At 38.2% G+C, this 21,089-nt stretch overlaps 1 protein-coding gene across 1 annotated transcript in view; it reads right to left on the bottom strand.

Moving 5' to 3' along the window:
- The window catches only part of COL25A1 (collagen type XXV alpha 1 chain), a 469,078-nt gene that overhangs the window by 179,730 nt on the left and 268,259 nt on the right, over positions 1-21,089 (bottom strand). The window contains exon 5 of the mRNA XM_025921769.2: positions 2,026-2,043. Within this exon, the coding sequence (XP_025777554.2) occupies positions 2,026-2,043 (18 nt within the window). The remainder of the gene's footprint in view (positions 1-2,025; positions 2,044-21,089) is intronic.

Here is a 21,089-nt window from a genome sequence, read left to right as displayed (position 1 = left end):
ATGCCTGTGTCTGAATTTTCCCCTATTTGTTTTGTCTATAGGACTCCTTCACTTGTAGCAACTCTGTTGTAGCAGATGTTGGTGCCAACCTTCACCACTGCCTTTCTCAAAGGCAGTGTAAGGATACAGGACTCACATGTCCCTACGGCTTCCTGCATTCCTCTAGCAGCTGGAGCATGCTGGACCTTCTGAGACAGGCCAGAAGAGCCAGGGAGTTAACACTCAGCCATGATTCTCAACAGTGAAGGAAAGGAAATTAGTGGATAAATCCATCAATTTCCTGACCTTTCAGTGGGCAATTCTGAGGCAAGCTCTACAGTCTCCCACAGCATCTTCAGCAATACATCTGTTTTTTGGTCGTCTTGCCACTCCTGTGTCATTTCCCCCACTCATTCACAATGCTTCCTGGGATTGTCTCCTACATAAATTACTTATACCCAAATCCTTATCTAAAAGACAGCTTTAGGTTAGGTAGAAGTGATCCTGGCTAAGAAAGAGGTCCTGTTAATACTTAAAATGTGTTAAAGATTATAATAACCAGCACTCCAACTTATTTTATTCTGTTAGCTTGCCTTTTAGTCTTCTCTTGAGAGCTGAGTGCTACAGGGGTATAAGGTTTTTACAGACACACTTGACTTCTGCCCCCAGTTTTATGGTGTCACTCCAGGTGAGTCATGTATCTCTTCTGATTCTGTGTGAGTGTGTGTATATATGTGTATATATACATATATATGTATGCACGTATGTGTGTGCATATAACACACACACACACACAAGTAAAATAGTACTTTCCAGGGATGTTGTAGCATTAAATAAAATAAAGCATGCAAAGTACCTTTTACTTTGTCTTCATCCCATTATAATGTAGTAGTTTCAAATTTAGGACATAAGCTACAACTTTCTTTCATGGGTTTTTTTTCCCTCCAATAATTGAACTAACTTAGAAAATAAGAGTGAAAATCACAAATAATGAGAGTATTCTCTGATAGGAACATAAATTAACTACATGGCAAAGTTTTTCTCATGAAGATATTACAGAATGGACTGCTCTACTAAAGTATGTGGGGTTTTTTCTTTGCTTTGTTAGACATTCCTTATACACGGAGCTCATAAAAACTATAAATAATATTCTCATGGTCTATTATGACAACTAGCCCACAATACACAATTTGGATATTGAATAACAGAGCTGTCAGGAAAATTGTTTGTGTACAAAACAATCTAAGGCAGAAATAGCATTTGGTATATCAAAGGGAAAGAGTCGTAAGAGGAACTCAATAAATAGCTATGTTATATATGGGTATTATGGTGTTAAAGGTAAAACATTAATAATGGCATTCCCTTCTCGATAGCTTCCCGCACACCACAATCAGTATTAATATCAAGTTTATTGTTTTTTTACTGATTCTTCATTTCTGACAATTTCCGTCTTTTGTACTTTTATCTCCCTACACATTCCTCCCCTTCCTAAAATTTCCTCATTTTCTCCAATATGATTTATAGCTCAAAAGATTTTCTGTTGACTGCATGCACATTTAAATATAAATCATGTCTTCAGCCGTTGGTTTGTATTGAAAATGTAGATCGAATTCAATATCTGTGTGTAATGAATCAAAAGTAGCTGCTATGATCACAGTCTAAATAATCAGAGTCTGTGTGGATTTACAGCAACATTATTAGTACATGATTAATCAGTACCTAACGCAAACCAGTTCATACCCGACATTTACTAAGTCATTTTATCTTACATTAAAGTCCTGTGGCACTGTTTCAGATCAGTTAAGAGTTTTGCTTTGTATGATAGTACATTGTTAAACTTGCCATCTGGTCCAACAGCTGATGTGGCTCACACAACCCTGGAGAGGCCCCAGAGCTTTACTCCTGGGAAATATTTGGTCTACTGCGTGGTGTCATGATTACTGGTTCATAGCTTTTTTTAATAGCCTTTGAAACGAATTGCAGAAAAATCTCCACACTGAGGAAATCCTAAATTGAAATTAACTTATTAGGAAAGAATTCACTTACCTGAGGACCAGGTTGGCCCTGAAATTGAAAAGAAAAAAAAAGAAAAAAGGAAGGCAATTACAAAATTGTTTTTAAAGAGAATAACTTCACAACCAAAACCTAAACTAGTTCCGAAAATCTTTTCCAAATATTTTAATACCTAACTGCTGACGAATTTTACTTTGTGGTTTTAAAAAATCATATTATATCTTAATATTTTTATTGTATGCTATTTATCTAAAATCTTGCTATTATGGTCTATGTTAATTGAAAAATTACTTAAGAGTTTTAGTATGCTCTAGAAAATTGGAGAAAAAGAAGGTAAAAGATGAACTACATTATCATAATGAATGTGGTACTTGAGGGGAGGGCTTCTAGCCCAGACTACTACTATGAGCTACAGGTTCAAAGAGCACAGTGACAAGAAAAAAAGAGGCAGATATTTTTAGAATTCCCTGAGTCTTTGGATTTCTCATTGTTTCAATAATACTTTAAGTCAATTTTAAAAATAAACACCTATCTTTTACTCTGTATAATCCAACCTAAGGGCATTATAAAAGAATATGAGAGGTCTTAGGCTCAATTAAAGTGCGTCATAACTCCTCACTCAGTCAATAGATCATGTAACCATGGGACAATCTAATTCAGTTTGAATGTCACTTTCTTGTTTAAGCTGAAAAAAAATTTCAAAGCAGCATGACTGTAAATCCTTCTCAAGAAAAATCACCTGTGAATAAAAGTATTGATTATACCTCACCTTCTTAAAATCTCTAATTGGGTTTCATGTAAGATGGGATGAAAGAAAAAGTACACATAGAGTTAGGGAATCTTTAAAAATAAATTAATAAGGTACAATCTCATTGTGCCAGCTGTATGTCACTGGGTATCAATACAGAAAAGCATGGAACTAATAACAAATTTCAGAGAACACTCTCCCTTTCTCTCCTTCTTTCTCTCTTACCCTCTTTCTCTCTCATCCCCTCTCCAAGCTTGGAATTTCTCTAGGCACTTGTTTGCTAACTGGAGATATAACAGATGACTTTCAAGATCTTTGTCTGAAAACGGGGTTAGCCAGGTTTTATCTAATCAAACCAGGGAAGAGAACTAAACCAGTTACAGTGGATGCTACTCACCCACTCCTGTACCCTAGTGGTGGAGAGGGAAAAAAGAATAACATTCATTTATTCCTTTCTGAGTACCAGGCACTTTTGGATATGCTATTCCCTTTATTTTACAAATGAAGAAACTGAGGCTCATAGAAATAAGCTAACAGTCGCAAAGGCTATAGATGGAAAAGCCAGAATGTAAACCCAAATCTGATTCCAATGTCCATGCATTTTCCACCAGGTCATTCTGCCTTCCAGCAAAGTTTAAACTCCCATTTGTATACAAACTTGCTCAGATCAACAGTGGTATCAGAACATTCTTCAAGTGAGTGGATGCTCTAAACCTCTCAACAACTCCTGCACTACAAGGCACTGTGTGAATCTCTGCTTCTAGATACAGACCTAGGACCAGCAGGAACCCAGCCTGTTAACTAATACTTGTACATAAACCAAGTCAACCACAGTCCGCGAGGGTATTAGGCAACCCTAAAATCAGATCTACACATGGGGAACCTATAAAGGCAGGGCTCTCCACCTGCATGTAGATCTTCCCAGATTCATGTAACGGATGAAATTACAATATGTGCTCACTCTCACCTGAACTCTGCCTCTCTGGATGCTTTAAGCTTCTGACCTTTCTGAAGTTTTCAACTAATGCAAACTCAGAAATGTGAACATGCATCCTTTAAAGAACTTCAGAATACATGACATCTTCTACATTTTTTTCCTGAAAACTAAAAGGTAAGATTGTCTAAAATCAGAAACGATTTTTTCAAAAGAGTAACGTTTAGCATCATTGCTGAGATTTTTTGTTTCCTATGATTGTTCTACAGATGACAGACTTTTCCTGTCTATTTTTAAAATGTGGCATTTCTGCCATTACACAGAACAAATGATTTTAATGCAATGTATGCATACATTTATATGTTACTATATACAAATATTCATTGTGTTCTGGATTTTATGTTAGTGGTAGTGAAAAAAAATAAATGAAAGTAAAATTTAACAGTGGACTTTGGGGCAGCTGGGTGGTTCAGTCAGTTAAGCATCTAACTTGATTTCAGCTCAGGTCATGATCTCACTGTTTGTGGGATGAAACCCCACATTGGGCTCTGCACTTTCAGCATGGAGCTTGCTTGGGATTCTCTCTCTCCTCTCTTTCTGTCCCTCCTCACCACTCACGCTTGCTCGCGCTCTCTCTCTCTCAAAAAATAAATAAGTAAACATTTTTTAAAAAGTTGACTTTTACAAAAGCATTGAAAATTATATAGTACCAGGAAACTCAGACGACTCTAATGTATGATAAGAAATTTCAAATGCCTACAGCGTGCATGTGTGCATACGTGTATGTATGTGTGAAAAAGAGGGATGGAAGTGGGTTGGTAGACAGGCTTCCCCGACAATGATGCATATAAAATGGCAAGTTTGATAACTCTCCCTAAGACATGGATTACACAGTGAAAACCTTACAAATGTTACACAAGATTCCAGGAGGAGCCAAGATGGCGGAACAGCATGGAAGTCTTTTGTGTGTCTCGCGTCTGTGAAATACAGCCAGACCAACACTAACCATCCTGCACACCTAGAAAATTGATTAGAGGATTAACACAACAATCTGCACAACCTGAACCACAGAATTCAGCAGGTACGCAGTGTGGAGAGGTGAACTTGGGGAGCGAGAAGGAGCAGGAAGGGAGGTATTTTTGGGAGCAGAGAGAGGATGGAGACTGGGGGGGTGGAGAATATGGGAAAAGCACCCCTCCCCAAAAGCAGTTGGAGAGAAAGTGGAATATTGGAAACAACCACAGGGACTAAACTAAAAAAGGGAGAAAGGAGAAAGGAGAGGGTTTAAATTCCATTAAGACTGTAAACAAGGGGCGCACAAAGTCTGCAGCTCCACAGCTTGATACCTGGCATTGCTCTGGTGGGAAGGGCAAATCCCTAGGAGCAGAGTGGGGTCCGGGAGGTTCTCGGGCCACACAGGGAAAAGAGGTTCCACAGCTGGGAGGACATTTGGTAGAGACTGTTGAAGCCACCTGGTCCCAGCAGACCCCAGAAAGCAGCCACATTCGTTGGTACTGGCACAAGGTCATTAAGGGTGAAGCCTGGTGCCAGATGTGTGTTGTAATTTTCCACAATCCTTGAAAAGCTGCTGCTACACTATCTCGCGAACTTTTTCTGAGGCAGGCTGGTACCTGGCCGCAGTTTCAGGGCACTGGCAGCAGCAGGGTCCAGCAAGCGTTCCTGGGTACAGCCCACATTCAGCCATTGCTCATTTGGCCATTGCTCTGTGAGACCCTCCCACAGAGGGGTGTAACGGGTCAAAACCGCAGTCCGTCAAAAGTAAGGGGTTGGGGAAAACAGCCGCATCTGAGACAAAACTCAGTAGAGAGGTACTGCCTGGGGCCTGGTCACGGAGAGTGAAAAGGCGGGGAGTGGACGAAAGCTGAAGACAGAGGATGGGTGCATGACTGCTGATCCAGGAGAACACACTGGGTATCTGGGTGGCGCCATTTTCATCACTCCCGTGCACGCGCATATGCACCTACTAGCACCACAACACTCCACCCCAGTAGGCTAGCAGCGCCATCTAGTAGAGAGCCGAGCCCCACCCAACTGGGCCAACTTCACTCTTCAAGAACACGAATCTCACCGCCTGCTTAGTTTATGGACTGTAAAGTGCTACATAGTCTGACTTCTAGGGGAAAATGAAGTAGTTTTGGTCATACTTCAATCTGTTAGCAGGTCCATCTATTCAATTTTCTTTCCTTTTTTTTTTCTCTTTTACATTTCTTTTCTTTTTCTTGAATACAGAAAGAGAAAAATTCATTTTTATTTTCAATTTTTATTAAAAATATTTTTCTTTAATTTTTATTACTATATTTTTTACTTTTGTGTAAATTTTTTCAAATTCTATTTTACTTCCATCATTTTATTTTAGTCTACTTCAGTGTATTCATTTTTTCAAATTCTCAAACGATTTCCTTTTTCTTCTTTTTTCTCCCCACCTTTTTTTCCCTCTAATCTTTCAAACCACTTTTAACACCCAGACCAAAACACAGTGAGGATCTAGCATCATCTGTTTGATTTTTGTGTGTGTGTGTGTTTTTAATTTTTAATTTTAATATTTAGTTTCAATTTTTCTACCTCATTAATTCCTTTTCTCCCTTCAAAATAACAAAATGAAGGAATTCACCCCAAAAGAAAGAGCATGAAGAAACGACAGCCAGAGATTTAACCAACACAGATACAAGCAATATGTCTGAACCAGAATTTAGAATCACGATAATAAGAATACTAGCTGGAGTCGAAAATAGATAGGAATCCCTTTCTGCAGCGATAAAAGAAGTGAAAAATAACCAGAATGAAGTTTAAAATGCTATAACTGAGCTGCAATCACAGATGGATGCACCGGCAGCAAGGACGGACAAGGCAGAACAGAGAATCAGTGATATAGAGGACAAACTCATAGAGAATTATTAAGCAGAAAAAAAGAGGGAGATTAAGGCAAAAGAGCACGATTTAAGAATTAGAGAAATCAGTGACTCATTTAAAAGGAACATCAGAATCATAGGGGTCCCAGAAGAGGAAGAGAGAGATATAGGGGTAGAAGGGTTATGTGAGCAAATCATAGCGGAAAATTTTCCTAACCTAGGGAAAGACACAGACATCAAAATCCAGGAAGCACAGAGGACCCCCGTTAGATTCAACAAAAACCAACCATGAACAAGGCATATCATAGTCAAATTCACAAAATACTCGGGCAAGGAGAGAATCATGAAAGCAGCAAGGGAAAAAAAGTCCCTAACCTACAAGGGAAGACAGATCAGGTTTGCAGCAGACCTATCCACAGAAACGTGGCAGGCCAGAAAGGAGTGACAGGATATATTCAGTGTGCTGAATCAGAAAAATATTCAGCCAAGAATTCTTTATCCAGCAAGGCTGTCATTCAAAATAGAAGGAGAGATAAAAAGTTTCTCAGACAAACAAAAATTAAAGGAGTTTGTGACCACTAAACCAGCCCTGCAAGAAATTTTAAGAGGGACTCTCTGAGGGGAGAAAAGATGAAAAAAATATATATGTATATAGAAACAAATAAATATGAAAAGCAACAAAGATTAGAAAGGACGAGAGAACACCACCAGAAACTCCAACTCTACAAGCATCATAATGGCAATAAAGTCATATCTTTCAGTACTCACTCAAAATGTCAATAGACTCAATGCTCCAATCAAAAGACATAGGGTAACAGAATGGATTAGAAAACAAGATCCATCTATATGCTGATTACAAGAGACCCACTTTAGACCTAAAGACCTTCAGACTGAAAATAAGGGGATGGAGAACCATCTATCATGCTAATGGTCAACAAAAGAAAGCTGGAGTAGCCATACTTAAATCAATCTAGACTTTAAAATAAAGACTGTATCAATAGATCCAGAAGGGCATTATATCATAATCAAGGGGTCTATCCACCAAGAAGACCTAACAATTGTAAACATTTCTGAGTCAAATGTGAAAGCACCCAAATATATAAATCAATTAGTCACAAACATAAAGAAACTCATCAAGTCTCATCGAGTAGGAAACTTCAACATCCCACTCACAACAATGGACAGATCATCTAATCAAAAAATCAACAAGGAAACTTGGCTTAAAATGACGCACTGGATCAGATGGACTTAACAGACATATTCAGAACATTTCATCCTAAAGCAGCAGAATATATATTCTTCTCCAGTGCACATGGAATGTTCTCCAGAATAGACCACATACTGGGACACAAATCAGCCCTACGTAAGTACAAAAAGATCGAGATCATACCGTGCATATTTTCAGACCACAATGCTATGAAACTTGAAATCCACCACAAGAAAAAATTTGGAAAGGTAACAAATACTTGGAGACTTAAGAACATCCTACTAAAGAATGAATGGGCTAACCAAGAAGTTAAAGAGGAAATTAAAAAGTATATGGAAGTCAATGAAAATGATAACACCACAACCCAAAACCTCTGGGATGCAGCAAAGGCGGTCATAAGAGGAAAGTATATAGCAATCCAGGCCTTCCTAAAGAAGGAAGAAAGATCTCAGATACACAACCTAACCTTACGCCTTAAGGAGCTGGAAAAAGAACAGGAAATAAAACCCAAAACCAGCAGAAGACAGGAAATAATAAAGACTAGAGCAGAAATTAATGCTATTGAAACCAAAAAACAAGTAGAACAGATCAATGAAACCAGAAGCTGACTCTATGAAAGAATTAACACAATTGATAAACCACTAGCCAGTTTGATCAAAAAGAAAAAGGAAAGGACCCAACTAAATAAAATCAAGAAGGAAAGAGGAGTGACCACAACCAACACAGCAGAAATACAAACAATAATAAGAGAATATAATGAGCAATTATATGCCAATAAAATGGGCAATCTGGAAGAAATGGACAAATTCCTAGAAACATAGACACTACCAAAACTGAAACAGGAAGAAACAGAAAATTTGAACAGACCCATAACCAGTAAGGAAATCAAATTAGTAATCAAAAATCTGCCAAAAAACGAGTCCAGGGCCAGATGGTTTTCCGGGGAATTCTACCAAACATTTAAGGAAGAGTTAACACCTATTCTCTCGAAACTGTTCCAAAAAAATAGAAATGGAAGGAAAACTTCCAGACTCTTTCTATGAAGCCAGCATTACCTTGATTCCAAAACCAGACAGAGACCCCACTAAAAAGGAGAACTACAGACCAATTTCCCTGATGAACATGGATGCAAACATCCTCAACAAGATATTAGCCAACCAGCTCCAAAAACACATTAAAAAAATTATTCACCATGACCAAGTGGGATTTATACCTGGGATGCAGGGCTGGTTCAATATGCGCAAAACAATTAACATGATTCATCACATCAGTAAAAGAAAGGACAAGAACCATATGATCCTCTCAATAGATGCAGAGAAAGCATTTGACAAAATACAGCATCCTTTCTTGATAAAAACCCTCAAGAAAGTAGTGATAGAAGGAGCATACCTCAAGATCATAAAAGCCATATGTGAACGACCCAATGCTAATATCATCCTCAATGAGGAAAACCTGAGAGCTTTCCCCCTAAGGTCAGGAACAAGACAGGGATGTCCACTCTCGTCACTGTTATTCAACATAGTATTGGAAGTCTTAGCTTTGGCAATCAGACAACACAAAGAAATAAAAGGCATCCAAATCAGCCAGGAGGAGGTCAAACTTTCACTCTTCATGGATGACATGATAGTCCATATGGAAAACCCTAAAGATTCCACCAAAAAACTGCTGGAATTGATTCATGAATTCAGCAAAGTTGCAGGATATAAAATCAATGCACAGAAATTGGTTGCATTCCTATACACCAAGAATGAAGCAACAGAAAGAGAAATCAAGGAATCGATCCCATTTACAGTTGCACAAAAAACCATAAAATACCAAGGAATAAATCTAACCAAAGAGGTGAAAAATCTATACACTGAAAACTATAGAAAGCTGATGAAAGAAATTGAAGAAGACACAAAGAACTGGAAAAAGATTCCATGCTCCTGGATAGGAAGAACAAATATTGTTAAAATGTCGATACTACCCAAAGCAATCTACATATTCAACACGATCCCTATCAAAGTAACACCAGCATTCTTCACAGAGCTAGTACAAATAACACTAAAATTTGTATGGAACCAGAAAAGACCCTGAATAGCCAAAACAATCTTGAAAATGAAAACCAAAGCAGGAGGCATCACAATCCCAGACTTCAAGCTATACTACAAAGCTGTAATCATCAAGACAGTATGGTACTGGCACAAGTACAGACACTCAGATCAATGGAACAGAATAGAGAACCCAGAAATGGACCCACAAACATATGGCCAACTAATCTTTGACAAAGCAGGAAAGAATATCCAACAGAATGAAGACAGTCTCTTCAGCACGTGGTGCTGGGAAAACTGGACAGCGACATGCAGAAGAATGAACCTGGACCACTTTCTTACACCATACACAAAAATAAACTCAAAATGGATGAAAGACCTCAATGTAAGACAGGAAGCCATCAAAATCCTCGAGGAGAAAGCAGGCAAAAACCTCTTTGATCTTGCCTGCAGCAACTTCTTAACACGTCTCTGGAGGCAAGGGAAACAAAAGCAAAAATGAACTACTGGGACCTCATCAAGATAAAGAGCTTGCACAGTGAAGGAAACAATCAGGAAAACTAAAAGGCAACTGACAGAATGGGAGAAGATATCTGCAAACATATCAGATAAAGGGTTAGTATCCAAAATCTATAAAGAACTTATCAAACTCAACACCCAAAAAACAGAGTCCAGTGAAGAAATGGGCAAAAGACATGAATAGACACTTCTCCAAGGAAGACATGCAAATGGCCAGCCAACACATGAAAAATGCTCAATATCACTCATCATCAGAGAAATACAAATCACAACCACAATGAGTACCACCTCACACCTGTCAGAATGGCTAACATTAACAACTCAGGCAACAACAGATGTTGATGAGGATGTGGAGAAAGAGGATCTCTTTTTTATTGTTGGTGGGAATGCAAGCTGGAGCAGCCACTCTGGAAAACAGTATGGAGGTTCCTCAAAAAACTAAAAATAGAACTACCCTAAGACTACTACTACTAGGCATTTATCCACGGGATGCAGGTGTGCTGTTTCAAATGGACACAGGCACCCCCATGTCTATAACAGCACTATTAACAATAGCCAAAGTATGGAAAGAGCCCAAATGTCCATCGATGGATGAATGGATAAAGAAGATGTGGTATATGTATATATATATATATATATATATATATATATATATATACACACACACACACGTATACATATACATGTATACGTGTGTGTGTGTGTGTGTGTGTATACACACACACACACACACACACACATACACAATGGAGTATTACTCGGCAGTCAAAAAGAATGAAATCTTGACATTGGCAACTACGTAGTTGGAACTGGAGGGTATTATACTAAGTGAAATTAGTCAGTCAGAGAAAGACAAAAATCATATGACTTCACTCATATGAGGACTTTAAGAGACAAAACAGATTAACATAAGACAAGGAAAACAAAAATAATATAAAAACAGGGAGGGGGACAAAGCAGAAGAGACTCATAAATATGGAGAACAAACTGAGGGTTACTGGAGGGGTTGTGGAAGGGGGGGTTGGGGTAAATGGGTAAGGAGCACTAAGGAATCTACTCCTGAAATCATTGTTGCACTATATGCTAACTAATTTGGATGTAAATTTAAAAAAATAAAATATTAAATTAAAAAAAAAAAGATTCCTGGGCTGCCTACATCAAATCTTCTCAGTCAGTATGATGTAACAAATATTCCCTAGAAGACACCTAGAATACCTGTAAGGAGACAGTCCAGTAGCTGGAGTCTTGTAGTCATTACGATAGAACTATCTGAATAAATGAGGAAAGTGATCAGAGGGCAGGTTTCAGTAGGCATGGCTGTGCCAGCTTCCCCCTTGGGAGTGCACAGCATAAAAAGACATTGGACAAGAGCTCAAAAGTGAAGAGCATCTCAGAAACTCCCTGGTGATTGAGGACACTGGGCATGAACACTTTATAGACAGATCGCCAAAAGAAACATCTCAGAATTTCTTTAAGTTGCTTTTGAGTAGTTCATTGAGAAATCCAAGTATTTTCATTCATTTGCAGGGATTTTTCTAGTCTATTCTAATTTACGAGTAGTGAACATTATTAGAAATCAACTGTGAAAGTTTTTTTCGGTTTTCTAAAATACACTCTCAATGAATAGTTGTAAATTGTGACTAAGGCTCACAAAATAGTTGAATTTTTAAAAATGGAATTCCGGAAAAGGAACTTTTTTCCCAAGCAAATCACCAAACTGTTTATAGAAATAAAAACCCAAATCTAGTATAATCAAGAGCCATTCCAAGGGTTAAATCACAGAAATACTAAAGTTTGAAAAATTTAAGTAAAGGTGGAGAATGCTGAGTGCTGTGAGTCACTGATTTACTGTATGTCAACAGCTCAATGCAATGCCCTCCAGACAGCTAAGGCACCAGCGTGAAGAAAAAGAAACAGCAGGAGGAGTGACTTTAAAAAGTGGTAATCAGAACAGCATGGTGAAAAACAATCAGCCAGTAGCTGAAGCTTGACAGAAAAGTGTTCAAAGCAAGTTGAAAGTTTTGTGAGGCAAGTAAACCACAATGGAGCATGATAAATGAGATGACGTATCACTCGACTATGTATTGTTACTTTAGGCAATTAAAGAGCAATATTAACCATTCTTAGTTAGGCTGTTATCACAATTACAGCTGCCAAAAAGTGCTAACATCCTTCTCTAAATCGACAAAGTCATTTAGATTTCTCACTGAGGCAATTAGTTTCACTACACGATATTTTTTTTATGGATAGTAAATCTGTGTCATTCCTTTTCAGATGGGAAAAAAATGCCATTTTCCCATTAACACTAGCACAGATAAGCACACAAGTTTGCACTTTTAAACTACAATCTTACTTTTGAAATACTAATTGGAATAACAGACCCACATACATCACAGACTCACATACATCTTTACTGTGATACAGTTTGAAATGAAAACTTGAGGGAATATAGTATGGTTCATGCAACTTTAAAAGGTGCTACATCTGCTTCAAGGTAATTAGAAAGAAATTACTTCAATAACTTATAAATTCATCCTTTTTTTTTTAAAATTTTTTTTTCAACGTTTATTTATTTTTGGGACAGAGAGAGACAGAGCATGAACGGGGGAGGGGCAGAGAGAGAGGGAGACACAGAATCGGAAACAGGCTCCAGGCTCTGAGCCATCAGCCCAGAGCCCGACGCGGGGCTCGAACTCACGGACCGCGAGATCGTGACCTGGCTAAAGTCGGACGCTTAACCGACTGCGCCACCCTGGCGCCCCTATAAATTCATCCTTAACCGTCTCAAGCTTGCTACCACGTTTAGTACCCTCAGATTCAGATTCATTTTATTCTCTTGAATTGAAAGAAAATACTTAAAAATAATAACTTCTATGTGTTGCATTTTGGAACACTTACTGCCTAAAAAAGATTATTGGAAGGTGATTACTATAATTCATGATCTCTTGAAAAGTCTCAAATCCACACATTCAGATGTCAAGTTTATTTTTCTTTTCAGGGGAAAATAGTATGTAAAGTAGGCATCCAGGTAAAGCTGTAGAATGACATCATAGGAACTCTGAGTAGCAGCAGGATTGTCCTGATGGCAGGAGGTTTTAAGGAACAGAAGATGGTCCTAGCATGGTGCCTTCTCAATGGGATTCCTTAAACCAATGCAGTTTGACCTACAGTCTGTGCCACTAAGTGGAACAGATACATTTGACATCTGCAGTACCAGGAACAGGAATCTCACCCATCCTCACTACATGTTGAAACTTTTCACATTTCATCCCCAGTATCTCGTTGCCCAAGTTATAAGGTGCTTCAGAAATAATTGTTAGATTACTAGAAGGTGAGAATATTTTGACTAGTCCAAAGATGGTTTACAATATCCTTAAAGAATCGTTAGTAAGCCTACTATTCTTACACTACAGGATTCTATTTTCAAAATGTACCTTCCCAAAAGAGTTTTCTTGGCTTCTGTTCATTGCAGAATAAACACATCTTGCCAAAGAACAAGTCCTTCCCCTTAATGGAATCTTACTCAGATAACAGAGATGGAACCAAGACAGAAGCCTATGGGGGCTTCAGAGGAGGATTTACATACCTACACACACGCCACTGAACAAAAGGCATGAGAATTCTACCCTGAAGAAAAATCACTCCCTGGTTAGATTAAGCCTCCATATCCAATCAATGTGAGACTGTTATATCAAATTACTTTGTGAATTATAAAATGCTATACAAATGTAGTATGGCAATTTATAGCAGCTTATAAAACCAATACCAACAATTCATTCTACTAATTCAAATTTAGACAAACAGTGTCTCTTAATTTAAAAAACAAATTAACATGCAAATGATACACTACCGAGAAAAGCAATTGAAGAAATAAAGCATTATGGGTTATGTGTATTGATTAAAAAATGACTTTGCAAAGACTGCATCATCTCTCAACATCTATAAGCTGTTCATGCTTCTGGGGACTTACACGCTTGACTGAAATAAATATTATTCATAATTTATATTGCCTGTTGTGTTACCCTATAGGATAGGTATTAATAATTCTTACCTTAGCCACAGTCACATAATACTACTTAGATAACAGTATTTCAATTTAAGGTTTTCTTTTCAAAATTACTTAATCCCTGGTGGTTTTAATTCTGGGAAAGAAAAGCCATATTCCACTCCAGAGGGGAAAAAAATAGCTACAGGCTCTAGCCTGGTGGGTATATCTTTTCTAAAATTTGAGATAAAGAAAGAGTGAGAGCAAACATAGAGACGGTCTTGATGGGTTCGATGTACTGAAGAAAACAAAAATTGATTCAAAATGGAAGATTTCTTCCATTTTCTTTTCTTTCTCAAGAGTAAACGTTCATAATAAGAACACAGAAAAGTAAAGAATTTTATCATGTGCATTTTTGTCATTAGATGTTTCACATACTAAATATAAGTAAGATAAAGACTCTCTATATTAATTTACAACATTGAAACTTATTGGATGCCTATCATTCTACTGAGGTTGATTCAAATTTTTGCTTACATCTTTTGATATAAATATTTGATTATATCACTGATTATTTCCTTATAATACAACACTGAAAACACAGTGTTACTCCAATTATGAACTTCATATGTTTTATTTACTTATTTTGTGGAACATAAAATACAGATTATACATTTTCTAGGCTATAGTTTTACACGTGTATACATATGTATTCATACAGATATATATTTGTAAATCTATCTCTATGAAGAGAATAAAGAAGGAAACAAAGAAGGAAAATAAGAGAAAGAAAGGGAGGGAGGGAAGGAGGGAGAAGAGAGAGGTATGAGGAAGGAGAGGAAAACGTATACAAAATGGCAATTATCCCTGGGTGGTGGAATTATGGGTAATTATCTCCATCTTTAGAGTTTTCTGTACTTCTCAAAATTTTACTACTACAATGTCTTGATTATAAAAGTATTTGTCACATGATACAAATTCACTGTAGAAAAATCTCAAACAGAATTTTAACTAAGTTGTTAAATTTTTTACATACTAAATTCATTCATTCAAAGGTCTAGGCCAGGATTTTTAATTCCCTTTTCCAACTTCTCCCAGTTCAGTGTGTTTTTAATCACTTGGACGGATGTTGTGAAACAATTAAAATTATCTTTCAAAATTCAATAAGGAAAGATTTTGAATTCACTTTCAGGGTGTGTCCCACATCACTTTTAGGAGTAGATTAGGAGCAGAGAAAGGGGCAGGAAAGTTCCAGAGTCAAGCACTCAATGATAGGAAGTTGGCTCCACATAGCACAGGGATCCTTACTAGGCTGAGTTTGTTAGAACCTTTGCTATTTGGCAAACCAAAATATTTGGGTTTTGGGATTTAGCTGTGTCATTTCATGGATTCATTTAAAGAAGATATGCTTTAGGCTATAAATGTGTATTAAACTCCTAAAACATAATACTTATCCAAATCTTTTCACCCACTGGCATGGAATCAGGAAGGGCTATCGAGGTGTAAATAAATGACAAGTTTTACAAACATTTTAGTAGGACACAGTAAACATATAGAACACATGTGAGGAGAGACACCTGCACAGCTTCATAGTTTTAAAAATACATGCTTTTTAAAGAATGCAAAGGCAATTTTTACTTCCTTGACAATTTTTATTACAGTGCGTATAACGAATAACTTGGTTTCTGCCATGTTTATTAACATTTTTAAAAGTGTGCTATTTTGATTGTTCCAGATAAATACTGGAAGCCAATTTATAAACATCTCTCAGGCTTATTATATTTATATAAGTGCCCAATTCCAATTTTCTAAAAATTGTGCAAAGGTGCACTCGACAGTGCGCTCAATAGCTGTATGTCCTAGATGTTTTGCGTTAACATATCAGTGCTACAGAGTCAATTAATTCATAATGCACGACTCACATAATGCTTATTGCTCTGGGGAGAAAGAACCCTAAAAATGAAAACCTATTTTAAAACTGGGGAGAAGAAGTTTTGCAAATTGAGAAGCTTATGTGCTTTAGGATCCAAGATGTTTGGGACTGCATCATAATAACTACCACTTACTGACTATCATAAGACAGCAAGATCTTTATAAATGACACCCCTGTTACAATAAGCCTGCGAATTAGGAGTCATTTCCATCATTTTATAGTTGAACAAACCAAGTCTCAGAGAGGTTAGTAGCATCCCCCAGAGTCACACAGCTTCTAAAAGGGGAAGCTGGAATATGAACATGGGTCTGACTTGCTCTCACTTGCATCATACTGGTGGCTGAAGCTATGGGTTTGGAAGAGATTACGCAGGGGAAGCAAGAGGCACTGATTCTTAACCCTCTTTTGAATTGAATAAAAGTTTTTGTTGCTCTAGTTAGAAATATCCACACATGAAACACTTAAAATTTTACACACACACACACACACACACACACACACACACACACACACACCTTTAAGTCCATTCATCAATTCTCTAGTGAGTCATTCACCCCAGGATAAGAGAAATATACCTCTGGGTAGAGAAAGAGAAACATTTCAAGAACAAGAGAGGATGAGTGTCCCAGAAAGGAAATAGGAAAAGAATTAAAAACGGCAACAAGCTAGAGTTACAGAAGTCAAGCTTTGAGAGAATTTCAAAAAGAGAAAGTAAAATGAGGACCACAAAGAGTGTATGGCATTTAACCAACAGGAAGTCAGAATCTTTATTGCAACTGGTTGAGGAGTGAGTTGAAGAAATTAAGACAAGAATAAGCTCCTCAGGGGGCGCCTGTGTGGCTCAGTCGGTTGAGCTTCCGACTTCAGCTCAGGTCATGATCTCACGTTTTGTGAGTTCGAGCCCCATGTCAGGCTCTGTGCTGACAGCTGGGATCCTGGAGCCTGCTTTGGATTCTGTGTCTCCCTCTCTCTCTGACCCTCCTCTGTCTCAAAAATAATAAAAACATTAAAAAAAAAAAGAATAAGCTCCTCAGAGAGCAAGCAGGTGTTACCTGAAGTGCCAAGTATGATAGATTGTTAATGGCTGCCTGGAATAATGGGTTACAAGAAGGTTCTTGGATTGGGAAAGAGTGCTGGGATTAACCAGCAAAGGGCAAAAAAGCAGAAAGTATGTGTATCAACTATTTGCCAACCTGCATAGAGAATTCTTTTGAATAATTGTGTGTGAAGGGAAGGGAAAATAGGATAGTAGCTAAAAGGAACACTGGGTTGAGGAAAAGTTTTTTTTTTCTTTTTTTCCATAGTAAAAATGAGAAAGATTTTAAAATGCTTACAAACTGACAGAAAACTTAGCTAAGAGAAAAGAAGCAGCTTGTAAAACAAAACAAATATGGTGTCAGAGAATAAGGGTCAGGAGATGGGGTGTCACTTTGAGAGGAGGAGAAAGAAAGTGAGGACAAAGATACATTTGGATGTACAGAAGCAGAAAATGGAGGTATTCTGTGCTCTAAATCTCAAGGGATTCTGAAGAAGTTGGCCGGGTATGTGATGGGTGTGGGAAGAGTAAGGCTGATTATTCATTCATTCAGCTAATATTGCTTAAGCATCTCCAGTGTGCCAGGCATCCTCTGGGTACTAGGAATATAGCAAACAAAACAAAGTCCCTACTATCATTCTTATTGGGGGAGATAGATTGTAAGAGAATGTTTATAAATAATGTGGCAGGTGGTGATAACAGCAAAGAAGAAAAATATATGAGGATAAGGAGGCTAAGAGAGCGATTCAGTGGGAGGGTGCCATTTTATATGGTGGTCACAGAAGGACTGTCCAAACAGAGGAAAGGCGGCCGGGGGGGGGCGGGGAGGAACAGCAAGTGGAGGGCCTGTAAGGTGGAAATAAAGTGTAACTGACAGTGCACCTGGACTAGAGGGAAAAATGGAAAAGGGGTAAGGAGTGAAGTCATAGAGGTGGAAGGGACAGATTGCATCCAATTTTATAAGTCATGATAAGAAGTTGGCTTTTAACTGAAACGAGCTAGAAAACTGCAGGGAGAAGGTTTTGCACAAAGAAATCATATAATGTGAATTATATTTGAAAAGGATCATGTTCATTGTGGGAAAAGGGCTATAAGAGGGCAAAGGTGTTAACACAAAGAGAAGCTAGGAGGCTTTTGTAATGATCCAAGTGCAAGACAAATGATGGGATGGGCCAGAGGGTAGTTAGTGGTGAAGGAGGTAAGAAGTGGTCCGGTTTAGCATATATTATGAAGAAAGCGGTGCCAGATTTGCAGAGAGATGAGTAGAGGAGTGTGTGAGAAAAAAGAAGAATCAGAAATGACTCCACGGTTTGACTGGGGCACCCAAAGGAGTAGAGGTACCATTTCCTGATGAGGTCTTGAAGACTGTGAGAGGAGCACCTTTGAAGAGTAGAGGCAGACGAACTGGTTTTAGACATGTTAAGTCTCAGGTGTCTGTGAAACACCCATGTAGAGATGTTGAGTAGAAAGTTGGATACAGGAGACCAGAGTTCATAGAGGAAGTCTGGGTAGAGATATAAATCTGAGAGCTTTGGAGATACAGATAAAATTATATGAGATCACCTACTGAGTAAATATAAATAAGGAAGGAAAACAGCCCCCCCAAAACGAGCCTTTGAGCATTCCAACAGGTACTGGCTATGAAGAAGAGGAAGAACTAGCAAGAATGAGAAGAGGCCAGTGAGGTAGGAGAAGTGCCTTGAGAAGTTATATCGAGCAAGGGAATAGGCAGGGAAGGTGCTTCAAGAAGAGAGCAATCAACTGTGTTGAATACAGTCCAGTGAAATTCACACTGAACCCTGACTACTAAATTTGTCATGGTGAAGGTAATCAGTGATCCTGACAAAAATGTTTCCAGCAGAGTGGTAGAGATGAATGCCTGGTTAGATTCAATAGAGAATGAGAAAACAGATTTGGTGACTGTGAACAACTCTTTCTACGAGTTTTGCTGTGAAGGTCAGTGGGAGTTAACAAATGCAAGAGTGTCTGGGGAAAGGTGTGAGGTCAAAGAAGTTGTTGTTTAAGATGTCAGATAAGGCTTAGGGGCACCTGGGTGGCTCAGGTGGTTAAGCACCTGACTCTTGATTTCGGTTCAGGTCATGATCTCACAGTTTGCGAGTTTGAGCCCCACATCAGGCTCCCCGCTGACCAGGCAAAGCCTGCTTGGGATTCTTTCTCTGTCTCTCTCTCTCTCTCTCTCAAAATGAATAAATAAAATTTAAAAAATTAAAAAAGAAAAGATGGAAGGTATGGCTTCATTTTATGCCAATAGAATTATCCAGTAAGGAGGAAAAATCACTGATATAGGAGGGAGGCAATTCCAAGAACAATGCCTTGAAGAAGGCAGAGGGATTAGCTCAACTGCACAAGTGAAGGGACAGTTGATCCCTTGTAACAGGAGGAAAGGATGGTGCAGATGCGAACAAATTATCAGATCTGGTGGTGGGAGTGTATACAAGTTATATTCTGATTGCTTCTATTTTCTCGGGGAAATAAGAAGTAAGGTTACCAACAAAGTTAAGTAAGAAGAAGCTGGAGGACTCAGGAGCAAGAAAAAAAGTTTGAAATAGCTATGAGACAAAGACAGTGACTGGATGATGAACATAGATCAGCGACCTGGGCAGCACCATGCATCCTCATGAGAATAGTAGTGTGAATTTAAAATGAAACCAGTTAACTGGGTGGTTTTTGTCCTCCCTCATTCAGTGAGATGGGTGCAGGTGCAGAGTGGAGGGTGAGTTGTATTTTAGGAGGCTTGGGTTTCCCTAGGGAGAGGGAGGGAGAAGGGAGAGAGGGAGAAGGGCTTTTAGAGGTGTATGCAAGAGTGTGATTAAAATGACACATGACGACATCTAACTTATTAAGGAGGAAAGTGAGGATATGGGGGAGGGTGTGTGGGTAATGGTTTCCATTCTTCCGTCAGATATAATTTTTACTCTTCCTGCATTACTTCTTTGACATAACCACTGAACTATATTTAATAAGTTCAATTGTACCAATGCTTTTATAAATTAGTAGAATGTATGATGTGTTGACCTGTGGTTAGTTTTTACCAGCACTGTTTCAATAGTTTCTTTAAACATGCTTTTATTTGAGTTATTTCATCTTTCTATCTCTTTAGACTTAATTGTAGAAATATAGTCTCAAAAACAACATATAACAATAATAAAGATGTTATCTATATTTATTCAAAAAGGACTCAAAAATAATTGAAGTATAGAGTAATGATGCAAAACATTTGCCTAAAGTACTCAAGGTTTTCTTATAATTCTTAGTGTCTTTAGACATTGTTTGTGACAAACTACTATTTATATGAATCACCCATTTCCTACATTTTCTGTAACAAGGACAAATAAACTTTACCAACCAAGTCACAGAACTTTAAGGGTTACAGTGGCCATGCAAACAAAGTGTTGCTGAAATGCCAGAGAAAGAAATACGGCACTTGGAGCACTCAGGCACTCCCAGCAGGATAGACTAACCAAAGCATTTTTTTGTTTGTTTAATGTTTATTTGGGAGGAGGAGCAGAGGCAGAGGGAGAGAGAGAGAGAGAGAGAAAGAGAGAGAGAGAGAGAGAGAGAGAGAGAGAGAGAGAGAGAGAAAGAATCCCAAGCAGGTTCCATGCTGATTGTGGAGCTTGATGTGGGGCTTGATCCCACAACCGTGAGATCATGACCTGAACCAAAATCAAGAGTCAGATGCTTAACCGACTGAGCCACCCAGGTGCCCCAGGACTTCTGTCAGATTCCAGAGCCTATGCTTTTAAATTTTTCTGCTATACTGCATCTTAAACAGTAGAAGGTAAACAATAAACATTTGGTTTAAAAAAACTCA

This window comes from Puma concolor, chromosome B1 (assembly GCF_028749965.1).
Source record: "Puma concolor isolate L17-30 chromosome B1, mPumCon1.1.hap2, whole genome shotgun sequence".
NCBI lineage: Eukaryota > Metazoa > Chordata > Mammalia > Carnivora > Felidae > Puma > Puma concolor.
The sequence above is the reverse complement of the archived record's forward strand: the minus strand, read 5'-3'. Positions and strand labels throughout refer to the sequence as shown.